General features: G+C 31.4%; 2 protein-coding genes and 1 pseudogene across 2 annotated transcripts in view; 1 reads left to right on the plus strand and 2 right to left on the minus strand.

Moving 5' to 3' along the window:
- Nucleotides 1–23,817, minus strand: part of LOC125873319 (hydroxyacylglutathione hydrolase 2, mitochondrial-like) — a 195,157-nt gene that overhangs the window by 152,403 nt on the left and 18,937 nt on the right. The window lies entirely within an intron of this gene.
- Nucleotides 19,306–20,544, plus strand: LOC125873320 (homeobox-leucine zipper protein ATHB-12-like). Its single transcript, XM_049554234.1, has 2 exons — nt 19,306–20,064; nt 20,150–20,544. The coding sequence occupies exons 1-2, from the start codon at nt 19,627–19,629 to the stop codon at nt 20,501–20,503; spliced, it is 792 nt and encodes a 263-aa protein (XP_049410191.1). The 5' UTR covers nt 19,306–19,626; the 3' UTR covers nt 20,504–20,544.
- On the minus strand, nt 21,062–22,904 carry LOC125873325 (ubiquitin-60S ribosomal protein L40-like; annotated as a pseudogene).

A 23,817-nucleotide genomic window follows, 5' to 3' on the forward strand; every position in this document is an offset into this window, starting at 1 on the left:
TTGTTTATGCATTCAGCATGAAATTCATGGCCACATTGAAGTGTGCCAATGTAATCTTTATCTTTATATTCAAGCAAGCAGATATATAGCACATGCTTCTCGTTCCTCATCATCATCATCACCATCTTCGTTGGCGTCTATGTCCATAACACAAGTTACGTAACATGTACTTCTTTCGAAATACTCAGACATATCTTGATCCACAAACTCATTAATATCGCCTTCCTCCACCACCTCTTCTTCTTCTTCTTCGTCTTCAATTTCATCACTATATAGATTTCATCAAGAATCGATTGTGGCACTTGAATATTGTAACGAATGTAGTTAGTATTCACTTGCATTCGAGCTGTCCTAGTCGGTCTTCCACTTGTTTGCTGATTGCCTTGATCAAGCAGATGTATATCATACTCCATTCCTGTTTGTAACTCATTCACGATTTCCTCTTCCTCTTCCTCTTCCTCTTCCATAATATCTTCATCCGACAACTCCTCTTCTTCAATTTCATCAACAATTTCACCAATATTTGAATGTTCTAACTTAATATGAGACATGAAACTATAATCAACTGGAGGCAGGTGTTGTAGTCGATTCAAGAGTGCAGCAAAAGAGGGAACTTGATCATATTGAGACATGTTTCTTCCCAGTGTTTATATTGGAAATTATTGCAACTCCCTAGCGCATTTATAGTAAATAATATTTATGGAATTAAATTGAAAGTTAAACGGAATTAGTTTCCTATAATGTTTTTCTTCCTATTCTTTTCTTACTTTCCCCCCAACTTTTAGGAATTAATCACAACTCAGAATTGATATTTTACCACAAATTTTGACAATGAATCATTAAGCTTGAATAATGATGGGTATTGAGGACAAATTACGATGTCCATTTTCACAAAGATGGTATACTTGATTAATGATTAGTTTCCGTATAAGCATAGAAGAACTTTTAGGAATTAATCACAACTCAGAATTGATATTTTACCTCAAATTTTGACAATGAATCGTTAAGCTTGAATAATGATGGGTATTGAGGACAAATTACGATGTCCATTTTCACAAAGATGGTATACTTGATTAATGATTAGTTTCCGTATAAGCATAGAAGAACTTTTAGGAATTAATCACAACTCAGAATTGATATTTTACCACAAATTTTGACAATGAATCATTAAGCTTGAAAACCTACTTTAATTTTGTATATATCTCTTACCTAAATTTTGGTTTAATTTCTAGTGTTTGTCTTTATGTGTTTATCTATATACTTTATGTATTTTCTCATGTTACATGTTAACCATTATATATTTTATGTATTATCTCATGTTACATGTTAACCACTCCATACTACTCAGTGACTTAAGATGCTAGCAATAACATTACTTAGCAATCGTCAAGAATCATTTATAGAAGAAAAACACCATGCTATAAGATTATTTATTTTCACATATTACAACACGATGCTACAACTTTTTTTTTTCATTATGCCCTCTGTTCAATTTTAGTTATCATTATAATGTATTAGATTAAAATAATCCCTTAATTCTAACTCAGAAACTAACCTATAGTTCCAAAAACGTGATTTTCTCTCTCCAATCTTCCTGTAATTCTGTCATTCCGAAATAAATTATTACTATTTAGTTACCCCCTTCGTCCACTATTGTTTGTCAGGGTAAGATCATGCACAACCCTTAAGAAAAATTTAATATAATGTGCAATTTGACTAATATAACCCTACTATCAACCATTATTAAACTGGTTTGTACTTTTTGAAAATTGTAAAAACAACTTTTTTCACATTAAAGTAGGGGAGGCAGGGGGACCAGGTCGGCCAACCCCAGCCCGCGACCGGTTCGAGAACCGGCTCGTCAGACCCGGTCCCGTCACTCTCACGGGTTGGGAGGGAATCAGGATAGGGGACCAATTAGGGGCCGGTTCACCCTTTGGTCCCGGTCGACCCGGCCCGGCTGAACCGGGCAGTTTCGTGGGATCCCCTCACTTTTTTTTTGAATTATATCCGTTGGGGACCATTGGGGCAACGGCTAGTGGGCCCCCCTAACGGATTTATTCACCTTTTTCACTTCCCCAACACCCCCTACCACCCCCCTACTTTTATACTTTAATTTAAACCCTCAAGTTATCATAAATACACTTTAACCCATTTTTAATATTATAAATACCCCTCTGTCCCTTATTATTTCTTACAAAATCATCTATTCTCTCATCTATTTTCTATATCCTCTCAATCTTAAGTCTCAATTTTTTATTCCTTTTAAGTCTCATATTATATCATAATACATATATTTCAACTCTAAATTTTTATATTATATCATAATATATATAATTCTCATATTTGCTATCAAGTATTGGAGTTCCAAATTACAAGTTACAACAAACTACAAGCTTCAAGAATCAATTATAACGTCTGCTATTAACGCAGACGTTTGGTACATACGTTTCATAATATTTATATTTTATTTTTCGTCATTAATTTTTGTGTTATTATTATTTTTATATTACACTTTACATATAATTAAATATGAGTTCTAGCAAAAAAGATACCGATAAAGGAAAAGAGAAAGAACCAAGTGGCATTAGTAAATTATTTAATTTTAATAAAAAAAGTAGTAAGGAAAAAAATAAGAGTAAATGTGGTGGTGAAAAAAGTTGTTTTTACAGTTTTCAAAAAGTACAAACCATTTTAATAATGATTGATAGTATGGTTATATTAGTCAAATTGCACATTATATTAATTTTTTCTTAAGGGTTGTGCATGATCTTACCCTGACAAACAATAGTGGACGGAGGAAGTACTATTTTTCCATTTGTAATTCTGAAAGAAATTATTATATTTGCTAAAGATAACTAGAAATAACCATGTGATGACCAACACTATGCTCCTGTTTGATAAAATTCCTGAAAGAAACTAAATTGTTGTGTCATTTTTTAAAAAAAATTGTTAGGTATATGCTTTGGCTCAAAAGAGCCTCATATTATCATAAGAACTCTCAATTTCATCTATACCAATATAGTTGAAGTCCTACCGGAAGTTTATAAAATTTACCATGATAAATCATCAACTCACTTGTTAAGGTTCAAACTTCTGACAGTATTAGAAGAAAAAGTGAAAATAAAATTAGATTCAAAGCTCTGATAGTATTAGAAGAAAAAACTTGTTAAGATTCAAAGATCTGTTAGAAAAAAAAAAGGGAAAGAAAATGAAAAAGTCAGATTCAAAGCTCTGATAGTATTAGAAGAAAAAGGGGAAAGAAAAAGAAAAAAAAACTTTGCATACTTGTAAGCAGTAGACTTAAATATAATTATTATTTTTATCTTTCAATAACTCTTATTAGTTTTACATAATTATGTCTAAACAAGATATATATGATAATTTTTCTCTAGTTATTGAAGTATGATTTATAATTAGGTGGTTCAACAGACAAGTATGACCAAGTTATTGGCAAAACCAGTGGAGCTATGTATGATTTCTGTGGGTATGTTCAGGAGTGAACCATCACAAGAGGGTGTCATCAGATCAAAATGTTAGAATATGATATTTCCAAGACGACATTTAGAACTCACCCTAGACACTATGAATTTTTGGTAATGTCATTTTGCCTAACCAATGCACCATCAACATTCTAAAGTCTCATGAATCAGATTTTTCACCACTACCTTAGAAAATTCATCTTAATGTTTTTTTTGAGATATCCTAATATACAGCTCGAATATGTCTGATCATTTGGTTCATTTGAGGAAAACTTTCTAGATCCTGAAGGATAACACTTTGTTTGTCAAGCAGAGTAAATGTGTTTTTGGTGTATCCCAGATTAATTATGTACGGCGTATCATATCTGGACACTGGGTTGTTATGGACCAACATAAAGTAGATGTTGTGTTGAACTGGCGCTTGCCAGTGACTACTAAGAATTTGAGGGGTTTTCTACGCTTGGCTGGATACTAGGAGGTTCATATATAAAAGGGTATGACATTATTACAAGACCTTTGAATGATCGGGTTGGAAAAGGGGAATTTTACATGGAATGCTACAGCCACTGTAGCTTTTAAAAAGTTGAAGATAACCATCAGTTCATAAAAGAATTTGTGATTGAAACTGATGCTTCAAGCGAAGGGATATGAGTTGAACTAGCTAGCTCACGACAACAAACCCTTTTTTTTTCTTTAGTCAAGGCTCGTGTGACAAAACCAAGGCCTTTTCAATATGTGAAAGAGAGCTTCTTGCTTTGGTTTCAACATTTCAGAAGTGGAGACCTTAATTACTTTCTAGGTAGGCACTTCTTGTGATCAAGACTAACCACCATGGGCTTAGATACCACAGGTTGGAGCAAAGAATAACCACACCTAGCCAACAGAAATGGTTGGTCAAATTGTTGGGATATGACTACGTACACCATTAATTACAAAATGGGTAAATGACAACACGGTGGTTGATGTTCTTTCTAGGATGGATGAACCTAGTCATATTCACAACATTTTTGAAGTTCAATCTAAACTTCTGGAAGAAGTAAAAAAATCTTGGTTCTTGGATCTTACCCTTCTCAGGCTGATTCAGACTTTACAAAGTAGCCTGGCTTACATACTTTATTTTCGATTCTATGCTGATGTTTTTTGTAGAAAAGGTAAGTTGATGGTTGATAATGATGTGATACTGAAACAGAAGCTCCTAGTATTCTACAACAAGAGTGGTCATTCAGGTATCAAAGCTACTCAACAAGATTCTTGCTGGAAGAAGATGAAACATAAAGTATATGCCTTTGTGAGGCAATGTGATGTTTGTCAAAAGTGTAAAGGCGAGCATGTAGCTTATCCAGTCTCTTATTGCCCTTACCTATTCTTGCTGGAGTATGGTAGGAAATCTAGCTAGCTCCATGGACTTTATAGAGGAGTTTCCCAAAGTTGTTGGAAAAGAGGTGATCTTTGTGGTAGTCAACAGATTGAGAAAGGTTGCTTATTTTTTGGCTCTTAAGCATCCCTCAGGAGCTTTGGATGCAGCACATATTTTCATGAATGAGATATTCATACTACACGGTATGCGAAGGTCCATTGTTTCGAATAGGGATGATGTCTTTACAAATAGATTCTACAAGGAGCTTTTACTCTTCAGAAAGTCTCTCTTTTAACTTTCACTGCGTACCATCCTCAAACACATGGTCACATAGAGGTGGTTAACAAATGTTTAGAAGGTTATCTTAGGTGTATGACTTTTGAGAAACCTAGGAATGGCCTATGTGGTTGCCTTTGGTTGAGTAGTGGTATAACACCACCTTCCATTCCTCCATTAAAATAACTCCTTATGAGGCTGTGTATGGACAACCACCTCCCTCACTTCTGCCCTATATGCATGAGTTTGTTGTCTCAAGAAGTCACCTTGAGGGCCCTCAAAACTTGTTTGGCTAAGGCTCAAAGTCGAATGAAGTCCCAAGTTGATAAGGAGAGGACATACAGTACTAAAAATATTGGTGATTTGGGTTTATGTGAAACTAGAGCCTTACATACAAGACCGATTGATGTATTTAAGTCCAGTTAGTCAAATAAAGGGATATTTTAATAATTTAGAGATAAAGACTAATAATTTACGCCAAATTTAGAGATGTTTCTAATAATTCATCAAGGATAAAAAGGAATTAAAAAAAGTGTCCCAAAAAAAATTGGAACATAGTAGTACATTATCCATAGCTATGCATATGCGATCAATACAAAGTAACATAATCACATCTCTCACTATTGGACATAAAGGATGAAATTATTGATTAAAAACTAAGACAAATTAGTTGGAAGAATAAATTTCTCGTTGTGCACTCTTTTTCAGGCGATGTTCTTCTGATTCTTGTGACCATCTTAGATAGAAAAATGGTTCAGAAGAACGACAGGATTGTTTCTCAATGACTTATCAAGTGGTTCAATGCTCCGGAGGAAGATAGTATTTGGGAAGATCATAACAATTTTTGTTAGCAGTTTCCTCAATTTCATACTCGAGGACGAGGATGGTTTGATCAATTTTATCCTTGAGGACAAGGATGATTTGATAGGGATAGTATTGTCACGACCCTATTAGAATGAATTCCTTTTAGCTCAATTCGAAGTATTGTATAAAGTATTTGATTGTAGTGAAAAAGTCGCATAATTAGCACATTCTAGAACTAGTTTGTTTGAAAGGAAAGTTAGTTAAAACTAATTTTGGAACATCCCTTTGTATAAGCAGGAGTTAATCCTGAAATTGTAAACAGATTTTGAATTCTAGCATATCAATAAACTTTTTTTATCTAAATTTCTTTAGAACTCCTGAGCTCGAGTGAGCTGTTTAAGAACAATTTTTCTATTTGTTCGTTAGGCAATCTCAGCTTATCTTCCGAATTCTTGTCCGATATTAAGGGATAATTTTTCTCTAGTTAATGAAGTATGATTTACATTTAACTCTGGTTGAAGAGAAAAACTTGTCTTGTGAATCTAGATTATAATATGAAGTTCAAAAAATCATAATTTGTCGTTGAATATGGTAAAATATTAGAATGGAATTAAGAGGGATAAAATCAAGAGAATTTTAAAATGGAGGGAGGAAGTCACGTTTTGGGACTGTAACGTTAGTGTTTTAAATGGAATAAATGGAAGGAATTCGTGCAATATTTTAGATACTTATTTATCTTATAATTAGCTATATCATTTTTCAATGCATTTTTTAAAATATTAAATTTATTATATTCAAAAAGTGATACGATAAATTTATCATTTTAATATAAAAATTTAAGGAACATATCAAATCAAACACGAACAAATAAAAATGAAAAAACGAGTATGACTTTTGACTTATAATTTTTTTTCTTTTTGAGTTAATAACTTAGTAATTGTTCTAAGATTAGAAAGGGTAGAATATCATTTATTTTTTGTAATGTGTGTTGCACAGCCTTGATATTCCAAATTTCTACCCTATAAATCAAAATCTCATGAACATTGCATGTATACAAATTCTTGTTGTAAACATTGAACTTAACGAGATATAAACATATAGTACTCTTACTATGTATCTTATGTGTTGTATCAAAACTTTGTTATTAGTTTATATAATCAATGAAATGTTATGATAACAATGCGACTCTTATATGTTGTTTTAAAAATAAAGTACTGAAAATTAACCTAATAACTGAGAAGAGAACGAAATCGAGATGATTGAGATTTGAGACAACTTCAAAAAATTACTTTTTACTATGTACAACAAAATAATTAAAAGAAAAAATATTTGAAACAACTGATCAAATCGTATCAATAACGCGTCTATTAACATGTGACTTGTGAGAATAAATACTCTAGCATTAGTAAAAATAACTTGGGATAAGGTACATGTATCCCCTTAGATTATGATCGAAATCTTAGAGACACGCCTAAACTTAACTAGGGTCCTATTATCCCCTAAAAAGATTTAAATTGGAATATATACACCATAAATGCTGCTATGGCATAGAGAGTGTACACACTTTGTTGAAGGCAAGTGATGACTGAACAAATTGAACACATGTTATTTTTTTAATTGGTAATTTTATTAATAATTTAGTACACGTATTTATTGATATTAAAACTTATATATATATATTTAAATTATTTTCATTTCTTTCTTTTGTAAAATACTTATTTTAATTTCTTTCTTACTTTAAACTTTTTATTTTTTTCCTTCATTAATTTCTTATCTTTCATTTTTAATTATATTTTAAAAATTATGTGTATTATATTAAAAAAGTAATTAAAAAGTGTCCTTTATTTTTTTTTCATGTTTTATTTGATTTTCTTCACGTATTTTGATATATATCCCTTTGAAAAATTAACTTATTTTAAGTACAATACATTTGGAATTAAATTTGAAATCAAATCAGAAGGAGAGATAAAGTGTAACATTCGAAAAAATTCTAACCTAAGACCCGAATCATTCTATAACGCCTCACAACTCTATCTTTAAAATCTGAATCGTTCGTCGTAAGTATATGAGCTTGAACCGTGTGATATCCTACTTTCTCATGTGTTAAAAAGTCTTTAACCAAGTGTATCAAAAGTATCTGAAGTGATTTATGGTCATAAGGGACCTCAAACACCAAGTCAAGTTCAAAGCATTCTTATTGGCTAAGTTCTCGCATAAGTTCATATAAAGGTCAACTTCAAACGCTCATACCTCTCAGCATATAATGAATTAGGTGGACTATGTCCTATCAAATTGAAGGTCTCTGAGTCTTCTTACAATGCCACCAAGTCTGCCTTATGTTGAGTTTGGAGTGAACAATTATGGTTGTTTTACTGAAACATATGTGGCTGGGAAATTAGGCGAACCCACTTGCCCAATTGGCAATTCGCCGACTAGGTTGGTGAATCGCCAAATTAGCTCACCTAATTATCCCAAAAACCATAAGTTTATGTCCATTTGGGTGATATAAAGTCCCAAAGTGTGTTCCGTCGAGTATTTTTGGCAAGGAGACCTCTAGATCGTCGATTTGACTGACTGAATTCATTAAAAGGTCATTTCCTTTGATATTTATAGTTTTCTTACGTTTCTAGAAAGGGGTATTCTTGACCTTTTACCCTTAATCAACTTCCCTAAGTCCATCTTACAACCTAGTACCATCATTATATATGTATAGCAATTCTCAAAATCCTCAATTCCTATTCTTCCAAATATCAAGAATATCAAAAAAAATATTTCTCCAATTTTCCAAGATCTAAAGGTTCCAAGTTCAATATCCTCTTCAGGAATCCTAAGGTTTTCAATCTAAGATTCTTCTCAATCTTTATCTCCAAGAAAAACGTAAGGAAGACAAAAGCTAGAGTTTCAAATCTTCCAATCAAGTTCTCTTTCAAACTTCTTCAGGAATTTTTTTCTTCTAGGCATGTAAGACTATTCATAGTGATGGACTGAGTTCGTCCTCATGTCCTACATCTCAATTCAGTCAATTAAGTTTAATCTAACCCTTAGTTTCGAGAATTCTTGATATGAGTTAAGTTATTGATTTTGAGTCTTAAATTTCTAGATTTTCAGTATTATTGAGATGAGTAGTATCATGAGTTCTTGAGTTCCTGACTTTTGAATCACTATTCGTAATTATTAAATCATTGTATATTGTGTATTGAGATTATTGAGTTGATTGTTCATGTCTAATTTTCAGCATGAATTGTATTCCAGAGTATTCATTGAGTTCTTATTGAGACTATTTAAATAAAATATAATTATTTAAATTGAGTTTTTGAGAAATTAAAGAGGCGTTTGAGAAAGATATTTAACCAAGATTTGAGCAAGAGTATAAAGGAACTAAGTATTTCCAAATGTATCACTTTTTACATTGAGCAAAGAGAAACCTAACTTGTTTTCTAAATGAGCAATGAGCTTAGAGATTTTTCAGAGCAGTTACCTCTTTTAAGAGGATAATTTGAGTAATTATCTCAAACAAAAGAAAGAGTATGTTTTATACATTTGAGCATGAGTATATGTATTATTGGAAGTAGTATTGAGCACCGATATGAGAATAAGTTCAGATAACTCAAAATCATCATAAACCATGTCTTGCCAGCATGGGTACAAGATCATACTTTCTAGATGAATCCTTATTGCTTAGTGGATCCACTTATCTGAGAGGTTCTATACCCCAACATGATATAGGACAGTTCTGACAGCGTGAGTGAGACATTGTATCATCACATATTATGTTGAGTTTCAAAAATGAGTAAGTACTTATAAAGTTTTAAATGATTTAGTTTCTTTATTTCTTTACATTCGGCTTGAGTATATCCTTATCTATTGCAGTCCTTTCTTTCAGTTGTTTCGTTTCGGCTATACTACATACTCGTACATTCGATCTGCATCTTTTATGATGCAAATACAGGTGTTCAGGATCATCAGCAGACGTTTCGTTGAGATCATTTTGCACTCCAGTTAGCTTTTGGTGAGCGTCCTTGCATTCTGGAGGACTCCACTTTTCTTTTCAGTTTAGTCATTTTAGGGTGTCGTGGATCTTGACCCAACATTCATGTTGAACTATAGAGGCTTCATAGATAGATAGATAGAGTTGAGCAGTCTCTCAATACTCTTTTTTCCTTTGAGATGTTTTGCAAACTATTATTATTGCATTGAGTATTATTCAGATATTATGAATTGAACATTTTACAATTTTAATGATTTACTTTTGTTTAAAGACTTTAAATGCTTGAGTCTGTCTTTCGTTAAGTAGTCAGTCAGGCCAAGGGTTCACTTGGAAACCAGCAATGGTTCTCGAGTGCTAGTCACGTTCAGGGTGTAAGGCTCGGGGAGTGATACAAAGAAAATAAAATGAGTAAATAAAATCAATAGAAAAATAAAAGAGAGAAAAATGAATGAAGGTAAAAAAAAAATTAGATACAAAAAAAAATGTGTATTAACTTAATTTAAATACAAGATAAACATACCTTAGATATTTATAAGACTGCACGGATAAGGCGATAAGGCACAAATACCCTAGACTATGAAATTTTTTCGACGTAAAAAGAAAACCATATTGCATAAGTACGTAGAGCCATCCCACTCACTCTCATTGTCACTTCCTGTCAATTTTATTTATTTATTTTTTTTAAAAAAAAAAGGAATAATCATGGTCATATATAAAGGACAAATTGCAAAATCATTTAACTTGTATTTCAAGTTATAGTTATATCCTTCAATTTTTTGTGTGTATAAGTAGGCACTCAAACTTGTATATAGTTGAACAAGTAAACATATACCCTTCATTCTATATTTATGTGTATGTATGTATGTATGTATGTATGTATGTGCAGGGGCGAATTTGAGTTTAAAAAATGGGTCACCTGAACCAGTGGTCATCCGACAAAATTCAATACAACTACTTGTATAATTTGTAAAATATATCATATAGCAACTGAATGAACCCATGATCACAAATAATTGGATGGCTCATTGGTTTGAGTGTTTGTTTTCCACTGTGATGTTGAGAGATCGATTCCCAATTAGTACTACATTCCTTTCTTGCAATCGGCCTTTTTTGAAAAAAAAAAACATTAAAAAATGCAGCATTGTTTTTTACTTCTATTCTTATTTTTACAAAAAAATAAAAAATAATAATAGTAATCTAAAAGTAGGTTCTATTGCAAGCATTTTATTTAACAAAAAACATGAAGTAGCACTCAAACTTTCCAGCTGAAAAAACCCATTTCTTCCTTCTTTTTCGTTCTTTCAACTGAAATCACCATTCTTAGTAAGCAAACTAGCAAAATCAATTATAATATTTTAGATCTTATCTTACGTGCAATGATCAACGGCGACTCAAATACACAAGTGGTTTGAGACAAAATCAAACCGAAGCTTACACTTTTAAGAAAAATTAATATTCTTTTTAGGGTAAAGGGATATATATACCCCAGAACTATCGTAAATGGTATGCAGATACCCTTCGTCATACTTTTGGGACATTGATGTCTTTGCCGTAAAAAAACTAGAGCATATATACCCTTCATACTAACGGATATACACGTGTCATAATCTTATCCGTCGATCCGATATTTAATATATCAGATCGACGGATAAGATTGTGCCACATGTTCCTATTTAGTCTTCCGTTAGAGTGAAGGGCATAAATGCTTTAGTTTTTTTACGGTAGGGGCACCAATGTCCCAAAAATATGACGGAAGGAATATGCATACCATTTAGGATAATTTGAGGATACATTTGTTCTTCTTTCCTTCTTTTTTATAAAGTCATTTCTTGAGATGCAAAATTGTATATTTTTTTATAATTGGATTCTTTTAATAATTATTTTTCAATCAATAATTCATATAACCAATGCATTTAATCTTTCTTGTGACGTACTACAAGAAAAGTGTGAATTACATGGGGATTTTCCTGGGATTAGTATAAAAATCCGTAGGAAACTTATTTTCGAGCAAATTTTCATACTAATCCCCAGAAAAATCTCCATGTAATTCACACTTTTCTTGTAGTGGTAGTACTTTAGGTATATCAAATTTCTTCTAATAACTTTTTCTCTTAATAATTTTTTTTGCAAATGATATTTTATATTTTTCTTATGAAAAAGCTATATCTATTATTGCTAAGATAATTGAGGTCCTTCAAATTTGGAAGCCTAAAGTAGTTGCCTTTTTTTTAAAGGGGCAAAGTCGTCCCTGACAATGGTGCACCCGTCTTCTTGAAATCCTAGATTCGCCTCTGTGTATGTGTGTGTGTGTGTATATATATATATATATATATACTAGTTTTGACGCACGTGTGTTGCATGTGAATATCAAACCATGTACCACACTATTTTTTAAAAATAATGTGAATATTATTTAATAAAAAATTAGTCACTCTTAAAATCTCTTAGTTACACCTCTTAGATATAGTCTCTCTTACCTTCCCCATAGTGCACTACTTTGTTATTATTGTATTGTTGGTGTTCTTACTTTTTAATATAATACAATATAAATAAGTATTGATAGAAAATACAGAAGATATACTAAATTGGATGTTTTTAGTTGGAGTATTAGATTAACTTAAGGGAATGTTCTAATTTCAATGACCTTTGAGATTGTCAACGTCTGTAAATCAAAGTTGAGTTTTTAAGAAGAGAAGAATAGAAAACATAAAAAAAAAAAACATAGTTTAAAAATGTGAGCAAAACCCCTCCATTTATAGTTAAAATTGTGTAGTATTAGTATGTGCATATGGTTGCTTATCATAAACCATCGGAAAAGGCACAACTCTTCAGAAAGGTCACAACTCATCGAAAAAGTCAGAACTCTTTGGAAAAGTCACAACCCTATAGAAAAGTCACAACCCTTTGAAAAAGTCACGACTCATCAAAAAGTTTATAACTCTTCGAAAATTTCACAACCCTTCATTGTAAAAGGGTGTCTGCATTTAATATAATATAATATAATATAATACACATAAATAAATATAATACAATATAAAATATAGAAGATATACTATATTTGGTGTTTTAAGTTGGGGGTATTATAATAATTTAACATTTAAGTTAAGTAGTTCATTCTTTTAAGGTAGTATATATATATATATATTTAGGGTTTAAGGTTTAGGGTTTAGGGTTTAGGGTTTAGGATTTCTTAGGGTCCTCTTGTTTCCCCTTTGTTCATGAAAACATTCAATTCTTCAGAAAGATTTAGGTCTTCCATTGAATAAACTAATTCATCAAGTTCATTCATTGTTCATGAAGTTCATTCGTTTTTTGTTCTTCTTCTTCCTTAGAATTAATTTCTTAAGAATTACCTTCTAAGTTAGTTTCTAGATTATATAAATCTTTTTCTTTTAATTTTTGTTTTTCAAGAAATTTATGAAACTTCCGACCCCAACAATCAAGTAAAGCTAAGGTCTTGAAGATATCTATGTAATATTTTAGGGAAGTCCCTGAAATATTATTCTTTTGTAATAAGTCCCTCCTTATGTCTATAAAAGGAGAGGAACTTCATATGGAGAAGGCAGACTACATTTTCCAAGAGATATCCATCTTAGAAAAAATGTTAGGTACCTTCGAGTATGAAGAGTGTGAGTGAATAGTAGCTTCTCCCGTCAGGGAAAAGTATTTTCTTATTATGTTGTAAGTATAGTATGAGTATGTATGGTGTGTATGTAAAATTAAGAATATGAAATAAAAGTTGGTTTTATACCTCTCTTCTTTTCTCTCCACTGATAAGTCTTAAGTGAAGGTTGCGATCTTCAGCATTAAGGAGGAATAGTGTTGAAGTAATCAAAGACTGAGGTCGTTAGGGTGAAAAACTGTTCATGGCCTGAAGGGAGAACTTCTGAGGAAGTGATAGGACTATTCATCGAAGAAAGAGAAGGAAGGTATACACGCACACTTTTATTCATATTGTAAGTTTTACATAAATACTATGACCATATACTTTACTTAGACATAAAAGAAAGTACTTAGTACCTATAGGGAATTAAAATATAATTAAAATAAATATCATGATATTTGCATATCATGCTATTGCATATTCTAAATATCATTAAAAGATGAAATTTTTGCAAGCATTCTTGCATACAATAAGAAAAAAATCATGGAATCATAGAAAAGCTTTATTACATTTTGATAGAGCAATTAAAGAAATGGAGCTAGCTTATTTGCATACAAGTCATACCTATGATGCTATGATTTTCCCTATACATGAAATAAAAATGTATAGAATACAAGAATATTTTGAATATAAAGATACTCAATCAATATTAAAAAAATATATATTATTTACTGCATAATTGCAATGAAAGACATTCAACAACATCTGCATAGCATAAGAAACAGAGCTTGGAAGCATAAAAAGGCTTTACTTCATATGGATAAAGCGATCAAAGAAATGGAACTAGTATATGAAAATGCTAGTCATCCATATGAAACTCTTTTATTTTCAATAAGAGAAATGAAAATATACAGAAGACAAGAGTATTTTGAATATCAAAATGCTCAATCAATCTTAAAAAATTACATAGTATTTACGGCTTAATTGCTAGTAAATAAAATTATTCCGCAACCCTGTTTAAAAGAAAATAGCTAGAAAATATTGGTATCAGAGCCAAACATCTAAACTAAAAGAATGAACTTAGTAAAACCTTTATGGTATATAGAATATGAAACTTTAGTAACAATACTAAAGGTAATAAAAAATTTAGATGAAGACCTAAAAAGAATAAATACTCAAATTTATTGTAATGATACCAAAGCATCTACCCAATAGGGATGTGATGATAAACCTTACAAAACAAGGAAACAACTCAAAAAAGAGTTAATAAAAAGAAAAAACTTCTCAAAACAGAAGCATGTACCAAGAAAAAGATACTATAAAAAGAAAAAAGAATTTCCAAAAACCAAACCAACGGATAAATGCATATGCTATAAATGTGGTGAAGAAGGCCATAAAAGTTACGAATGTAACAAAAGAAGAGTGAAAATCTCTAAAATTGATAGAATAGAAATTGATTCAGAACTTGAATCAATAAAATCTATAGAAAGTGATGATTTCTTTGATGAAATCTATGAAGAATACTCTAGTGGTTCAGAAGAATCTGACTAAAAATGAATAAAGAAATAAAAGAAAGAGATGATTTTGTTCAAATCTTAGAAACAGAAGAAGATCATCGAGGTTACACCTTAAAAGCGACCTTTGATGGAGAAACATTTAAACGAATTCAAGGATTAAAACTAAATCTTAAAGTAGAAGATAATCTACTAAGCAGAATGCAAAGAATGTTTGCAAGAGATAAAATCTCTTATCATGAATATCAGGAGATAGAAAAGGTAATAGAAATTACCCAAACAACAGGAAAACATAAACTAAACCTGTTAACAAAACCTATGATAGATCAAATTCTTAGGAAAATTCCTGAAAGAAAAAGAAAGAAAATGAATTATGTTCATTTAGGAGGAATCCAAATACTAGTCAAATCGACTTTTAAAGAAGGAATCAATTGTCCGATAGTAATAAACCTATCAGATGAAAGATTCATAAATGCAAGGGAAGGAAACCTTGGTATAGTAGAGGGAAACCTAGCCTATACAAAACTCCTATTCACATACTATCCAAAGTATTGTATATCACTCAAAGATGCTGATTTTAACGACGCATTGAGTTTACATTTTCAGATCAAAAGAAATGATCTATTTAAACCAGGTAATCATATAATGAGTATATATTACCAAGCATTATACACAGTTACAAATTCAAACTATGGAAAGGTGTATAAAAATAAAGGAATGATCGAGATAGATCAAGAATGTACAGGAATTGCAAGAATAGTTGAAGCAGAAATTCAACAAGCACAAATTCCAGATGAATATGAAATTCGATTTGGAAAAACGCAAGAAATAGGAAGTACTAGTAACCCTAGACTTTCAATAGAATACGGAAGGAATTCAATTAGAAAAAATATATCTAATAGATATTCTTTAAAAATTGAAACTCCAAATATAACAAAAATAAAAGGAAGAATTTTTAACGGAACAGAATGGAAATATCAAAAAATCCTGATACAAACAGGAGCAACAGCCAACCATGTAAAAGGAATCCTAATAGATGGAATACCTATTTACGAAGGCGAGCATTATACCTACCAAACCTTTGAAGGTAATAACTTTAGTTGTAAAAATATGGTAGATTTACCAATACAACTAGACACCATAAGAATAACAGTTCCCTGTTATATTACTAATCACGAAAGTGATCAAGAATTAATTCTAGGAAATTTATTCCTAAATAAATTAGAAGATTATAGCATTGGAAAAAATGGAATAGAAATGCTATATAATGGTGAAACTTGTTTCCTACCAAAAATATAAATGTCAAAAGAAACAATTTTCAAAGTATCTGTTTTCATAGAAATAACATTCTATGATACAAAATTAACAACATGTTGTCAAATAGACAATGGATCTGAAGCAAGTCTAGCAAAATCTTTTTTAATAAAAGATTGGGACATGAACAAAAGCAATATCTCTATGATAGGAATCACAGGAGATAAAGAAAAACTTACAAAATCTAAAGAAAAGGTAGAAATAATTTTAGGATAAAAAATTGTTTCTATAAATAAATTATTTGCTTATGATAAACTGGAAACAGATTTATTATTAGGAAATGATTTCCTACAACAATTTCAGGATTATCATCAAACGTTGTATATGATAAGCCTTAAAACTCCTTGTGGACATTTTATAAAAGTCCCGAGAAAACAAAATCCATATAATCTGGAAAAGGATAATGGAAATTTCAAAAGAAAGTACTTAGAGAATCTAAGAAAGATAACTTGTAAGTGTCTTAATTTAGAAAAAATTAAAGAAAACTTACAAAAATCTTATGGAGAAAATCCATTAGAAAAATGGGAAAAGCCAGAAAAAGGCTGACATAAATAAAAATGAAATAGAATTCTTAGGAATGATTATTTCAAAAAATGGAATTGAACTCCAATCACATATCTCAAAAAAGATATTAGAGTTTCCTGATAAATTAACAACAAAACAAGAAATTCAAAAATTTCTAGGTTGTTTAAACTATGCAGGAGAATTCATTCCGAATTTAGCAAAAAAACGGAATATTCTACAAAAGTTAATCAGAAAGTCCAATAGACTTGGTTGGACCGAAGAACACACTATATATTCAAAGTTAGAAGGCATAAATATCAATTGAAGTCAAATCAAAAGACATATATGCTTTAGACTCCTACAAGCTTAGAATAAAAATGCAAAGACTTTAGAATAGAAAGCGATAAAATATCATAATTGATACTTGACCCTTTTTGACAACTTATCATCAAGGTGGAAAATGTCCGTGTCTTATTAGTACTTCTTATCACAAATTTGGCTCATGTTACATGCTAACCACTCCATTGACGACACGGAACTTAGTGATAACATGGATTTTCGTTCATTTACTCAAAATTTTGAATTCGCCTCGTCCACCCATCTCACATGCCTTTTGGTGTCACATGTTTACAACATCCTTCGAGAGTGATAAATCTAATCCTAAAAATTTATGATCAGTTTAAATTACAAATTAGAGCTCGCTTATATAAGATCGTAATCGTCCTGGAACACCAACAAATATGGTGGTTATATTCTTTTTTTATTGTACACAAAAGGAAGTGATTGAAAAAACAAACCGAGTAAGGAAATAAAACAAAATAAAATCAAATCAATTCAATTCACATCACTTCCATCTTCTTATCTATTATCAAAATTCTTTTAAGTTTTAGAGAGTGATACATTAGATGATACAAATCATAACTAAATTAAATGTTCCAAAATTATTTCAGTGATTAATTTCATCAGATGCACCTTGTGAATTTTCACAATTTCAAGATTCCTTTCGATGACTTGGATAGCTACTTTAAGACAATAATAACAATAATAAAATTAAATTTGAAAAAAAAAAAAAAAGGAGAGAGAGAGGTACCTTAAAGCATATGACATCTGTCTAGAGTGTAATAGACACTTGAAACATTTAACAAGGACGGAACCTATAGAGTCATTACATCAAATAAACTATTCCATCACAAGTCAAGTGACTAAACCTTAATGACGATATTTGAGATAAGACATTGACACAAAAGAATTTTAAAAAATATAAACTTAGATTTTATATAAATTATTTATATATATTAAATATTTTTTAAAAATATAATATAAAATATTTAATTAAAGCTACCAATATATGCTAAATATCAATAATAAGCTCATTGTAATCTTGTGAGTACTCGAGTAGGGATCGAGCCACTGTACAACCTATGCATTTTTTTAACTCAGTAGCTTTAATCTAAATTTTATATTTATCTTAAAAAATCTATTGAATATTAATTTAGAACGTAGTAACTTTAAAGAACTTAAAATTTAAATATATAAAATTTAAGTTTTAACTCTATAACTATTTACGAGTGAAATCTAAAGAAGATAATCAATGTACAGACCTTATTCATACTTTAGGTAAATAAAAATGTCATTATATACTAACGTGGTTTTTTTTTTTAAGAAGAAAAGGAGTGTTGAGTCAAAGATAAGTGCTCTAATGGCCTCAAGTTGTACATATTTTGGGTGTTCCTCATGATTATTAATGATATCAAAGTATTAGCTCTATTTTGTCGTTATTAGGCGACCATATCCACCAGCTTACTGACACCACATCTAACTCTTAAAACCACCTAACAGTACTCTCCCAATGTGGAAAAGAAATTAATCCTTCGTTTCAATTTATCAATTTATGTGATATCGTATGATTAAATACAAAAATTTTTTTAAAAAAATAATTTTTAAAATTTTTAATTTAAAATGAATCTTAAATATTTATGTGATTATAAATTATTAAGAGAAGTATTGAAAATATTTTTAAATTTGTTGCAAGTTAATAATTTCGTTCTGAATTATCAATAGCCTTAAAAACAACCCTCTTTGATTAACTAACTTTAGATTCACACCCGATTTGTCACATGACACATAGCAAGTGGTCTCAAACTCTTGTAGGAACATTGAACTCTTAATAAAAAGTCGAGAGAAGTGTTCGAAAATACCCTTAAACTTGACGGGAATTTAGGAGTATATTTCACTCATATTACAAGATCGATGGTGTATTTAAGTTCAATTAGTCAAATAAAGGGACATTTTTAAGGATATCAATAATTTGGAGATAAAACTTATAATTCACGCCGAATTTAAAGATATTTCTAATATTTCATCAAGGATTAAAAGGAATTAAAAAAAAAAAAGTGTTCCACGTAAAATTGGAACATATAGTTATGCATATACGATCAATACAAAGTAACATAATCACATCTCTCACGATTGGACATAAAGAATGAAATTATTGATTTAAAAACTAAGAGAGATTAGTTAGAAGAATAAATTTCTCCTTTTATCAATAAGAATGACACATAGTTATCTTTGACCTGTCTTATCCACACCAAAATGTTGCAACATTTATTAGAGATGGAATGTAGCCCCAAACTAAAAAGATAAAAAGAGGTCCATAGATAGAGATGTCCAAAAAAGTGAGCGAACTAGAAAAAGATACACGATAGCTTAAACGATTGGCTTAAATTAAACAACAAACCACAAGTCTCAATCACCTGAGAGTAACCAAACTAGATATTTCTTGCATGCTTGCCTTACTATATAGTGAAGTATCTATATTAATAAAAGAAGCCCACTTCTTTAGACAAGTTTCAAATAAATTAATAAAACTCTTATTTCTTATCCCCATCAATAAAGTTATGGAAGTAGCAGAAGATAGTAGTCCAGTTGAGTGTTCAAAGAAGAAGAGTCATGAAGATGGTAAAAGGTTTAGTGATGAACAAGTGAAGGTACTTGAGTCCATGTTTAAACAAAAGACAACGCTTGAACCTAGCAAGAAGCTTGAACTGGCCAGAGATCTCGGGCTGCAACCGCGGCAAGTTGCGATTTGGTTCCAGAACAGAAGGGCAAGATGGAAAACAAAGCAACTAGAGCATGAATATAGACGACTCAAAGATGAATTCGACAATTTAGCTATTAAGTTTGAATCGTTGAAGAAAGAAAAGGAATCTTTGCTCAAGCAGGTATCTTATTAACTTTCTCAATATTGTTCGATCCAAACAAGTTGGAGTTAGCTATATATAAATGATGTATTTTGTTTTGGAACAGTTACAGGAACTAAGTGATCAGATGGAAAACAACCATGCTGGTTGCAGCAGAAGCCAAGATTCAATAGACAGTGAAATCTATACAAACTCAGAAAATATAGAAGCAGAAGTAGATGTGAAGGACAATATCCCAGGTTGCATAAATACGAGTTTAGACCACGAGAGGATTAAGGGAGCAGATAGTGACATAGAAGGAACACTATTTGAACACTTGAGGTGGAAGGAAGAAGAAGAGTTTTGGAACATGGAGGAATTAGGAGACAGTTCCTTAGGATCACCTGAGCACTGGTATGCTGTAGGCCCAGGTGATTCCTTCGACCTGTCATGTGAAAATTCTAAGTGGTGGGAATTTTGAACTCAACATATACATCAATACTTTCAAAGGAGCAAACAAGTGATCAAACTTCGATCAACAAAAAAGTTTATGTTTTCTTACTCACATTGATGGAGCCAAGGTTGTGTGCAGAGAATAGGAGGGACTTCAGTCCCAGTTGATCTTTCTCCCATTGTGCCGAGAATCTGGAAGGAGCTTACCAAAATGATTTGCAAGGAAAACTAGTAGCATAACATGAGAAAGAGATACACTAGCCTTTCTCCCAAAATGTCACAGTGATGTTTCTTTCTTTTGATAATGGATTTATATAGCTCGTAATTTAGTTCACAAGAAAGAAAACAGTGTATATAGGGATTCTATGCGTAATCGCAATAAAATAAAATGGATGTGCCATAATCAAAAGTCAGGTCTTAATTTCGAGTTATGTGAATAGAAAAACTTTTAGTAGGTTAGCATGTAAAAGTGTGTTAATGTTTTCCCTTAACGGGTAGTTTCATGCATATTGCAGCCGATACTGACGAACTTTAAAGCATAGGGCTTGATCCTAATTTGTTGTGCACTTGGCAAAACTCAGCTGAGTAGAGCAAATGGAAGTACTAACATTTTAGAACTTATGTTATATAGTGAAACAAACATCGAAGGACGGAACGAAGTTAAACAAGCAAATAAAATACAAAAGAGTGCCAAATGATAAGAGTGTTTTGACTGCAAAAATGCAAACACCTGTTTACTTGATCTTCTTCTTTGGCCTCAACTGAAATAAATATAGGAAACAGAAGAATCATTTAGTATGGAGTCTAGTAATGCACAACAGTTCACAAAATTGACCAAGAAGATACCTGGTTGCTATGGCCACACTTCTTTTTCCTGCAATTGACAGCACGAAGGTGCAAACGCGCATAGCACCTGCAGCAAAAAAGAAAATGCATAAATACACCCAATCAGAAAGAATAAAAAGACCATAACTCATTAGTCATGCAACTTAAACCAATAGAACACGATATCAATTGACTTCATTTTAGCACCAAAAGTTTATTAGTTGTGCAATGATCATGCAACCCCTCGGGAGATAAGGACGGTAAAAACTGATCTGTTCAACAGTTACTTGAGCAAATAGAAAAATGTCATGCATACGATATCCTAGCCACTACCTTGCACAGGATAGCTTCCATATCATGTCTACCAAATGGTACAAAAGTAGCTCAAAAAGAGGACAATATAGAAGAGCTATACTGGCAAACCTATACACCGTTAATAGTTTAAGGGGAAGGTAAATATTTAGCAGGTTTCTGTCCCTTCCATGTCCTCAAAGTGTAACTTTGTAGTTTTTTCTTTGGCTAACATGCGCATATGTTGGTAAAGGATCATAATTCCATAGCTAAGTACAATGCTCCCATACATACAAATCGATAGCAGCAGCTAATAGACATTAATTTTCGTCTGACAATACAACTTCACCCAAGGTCATCATATATCTAAGAATGACCACCAGGACAGCCTTCCAGGTTACTTTTCCATGTCATCACCATGACATAAATTACTCTTGTGCCAATGCAGAATACAGAGGCGAAAGATAATCACCGTGCATTACAAGTGAGAACAAGAACAGGAATAGCCATCTACAAGCTTGACCTCACAGAAAAAAAAAGGGCATTTCACTACACAGTCATTCTCCCCGCTTACTCTTCTGACATACTAGCAATGCATTATGCATCCATGTTCAGGACCTAGGGGAACAACAGATAGAACCTACCAGAACTATCAAAACTTTGCAAAATACCAATAGCTTCAACTTTACAATCTCAAATCAGGATTAATTGGAATCGACTACATAAATATTCTATAATCCATTCACACGTACACTTCATTCCAATACTACAAGTGTGAATATTGAACTTACTTGCGGCAAATCATCGTTTCCTGGTTGTATTTCCGGGCCAAAGCCATAAGAGAAGGTTCAATAATCCCACCGCGAAGCCTCAGAACAAGGTGCAGAGTGGACTCTGTTTGAAGAAAATATCAACCAAAACAAACTAGCAAATAAACCAATGTAAATTATCCAATTTCATTACACACAGACCTTTTTAGATATTATAATCTGCTAGCGTACGTCCATCTTCAAGCTGCTTACCAGAAAATATCAAACGCTGCTGGTCCGGAGGGATGCCTAGAAAGTACCCACCAATTTTATGTTTCACAGTAAAGAAATGAGAAAAAAGAAAAAAAACGATTTAGGATTTAACAATTGAGTACCTTCCTTATCCTGAATCTTAGCCTTTACATTGTCGATTGTATCGCTGGATTCAACCTCAAGGGTTATAGTCTTCCCTGTTAGGGTTTTCACGAAGATCTGCATCTTCTTCAATGGAGTGTCAAGCCAGTGCGAGGCGAGGGTGGGCTTTGTTCGTGTTATCAGTTATGTTACAGGGGAGGGCTTATAGACTATAGTGATGTGGGCTCACGAAACATAATTACGATACTTAGAACCCGTTTGGTCCCAAAATATTTGGGAAGTAGTATTTTGATCATATAATTTGATAATATATATTTTAAAATTTAGTTATATTTGGGTCAAGTTCTAGTATTTGGAAACTTTAAAAAATTCAAAAATCACTCCAAACTTTTATATTTTATAAAAATTACTCATTATTTATTTATTTCAACTAATATTTGTTATTATCTCCTCCGGAAAAAATTGAGTTCTAATTTGAGTGATAAAATTGAGAAAAATAATTATTTGTGTTTAATGGGTTATAATTATAACTGAATCAATGACAAGTTCGAGTATGTGATTATTGTATTGTCTTGCTTATATTGTTATTGTGTTATTGTTGATTGTTATCAATTATATTATAAGGTTATTTTTTAACAGAACATATTTATTATAAAATGATAATATAAATTTATGGGTATTTTTAATCATTTTTAAAACTTATAGGTATAAATTATATTTTTTGAAATAGTCAAATATTTTTTAAATTTGGGGCTAAACACGTGGTGAAACTTCACCAAAAACTTCACCCAAATATGATTTGAAAACTTAGCATCAAACGCTAGCTTACTTAGAAATCTCTATTTTCATTATATTTCACCCCTTTTTAGCTCATTTTTGGATATGTGATGTGAAATTATGGTTTTAAAATTAGATTTTGACATGTTACTTGGAATTATGATATCAAATATCAAGTTTTTCATAAAAACATGATCTCAAGTTATTTTAGTTTTTTTTTTTGTCTAAAAGAAAAAAGATTCATATTCGACATGGAAAGATTGGTTATACCATCGACTATATTAAAGAATAACTAGTTAGTACTATTGTTGACTAGAAGGTCTTT

The sequence above is a fragment of the Solanum stenotomum genome, chromosome 8 (assembly GCF_019186545.1).
Source record: "Solanum stenotomum isolate F172 chromosome 8, ASM1918654v1, whole genome shotgun sequence".
NCBI lineage: Eukaryota > Viridiplantae > Streptophyta > Magnoliopsida > Solanales > Solanaceae > Solanum > Solanum stenotomum.

Bases quoted from the DNA above. Each gene is read 5' to 3' on its own strand.
- LOC125873320 (XM_049554234.1), top strand. From the start codon at position 19,627: ATGCTTGCCTTACTATATAGTGAAGTATCTATATTAATAAAAGAAGCC. The intron at 20,065-20,149 runs GTATCTTATTAA...GTTTTGGAACAG, and splicing joins AGGAATCTTTGCTCAAGCAG to TTACAGGAACTAAGTGATCA.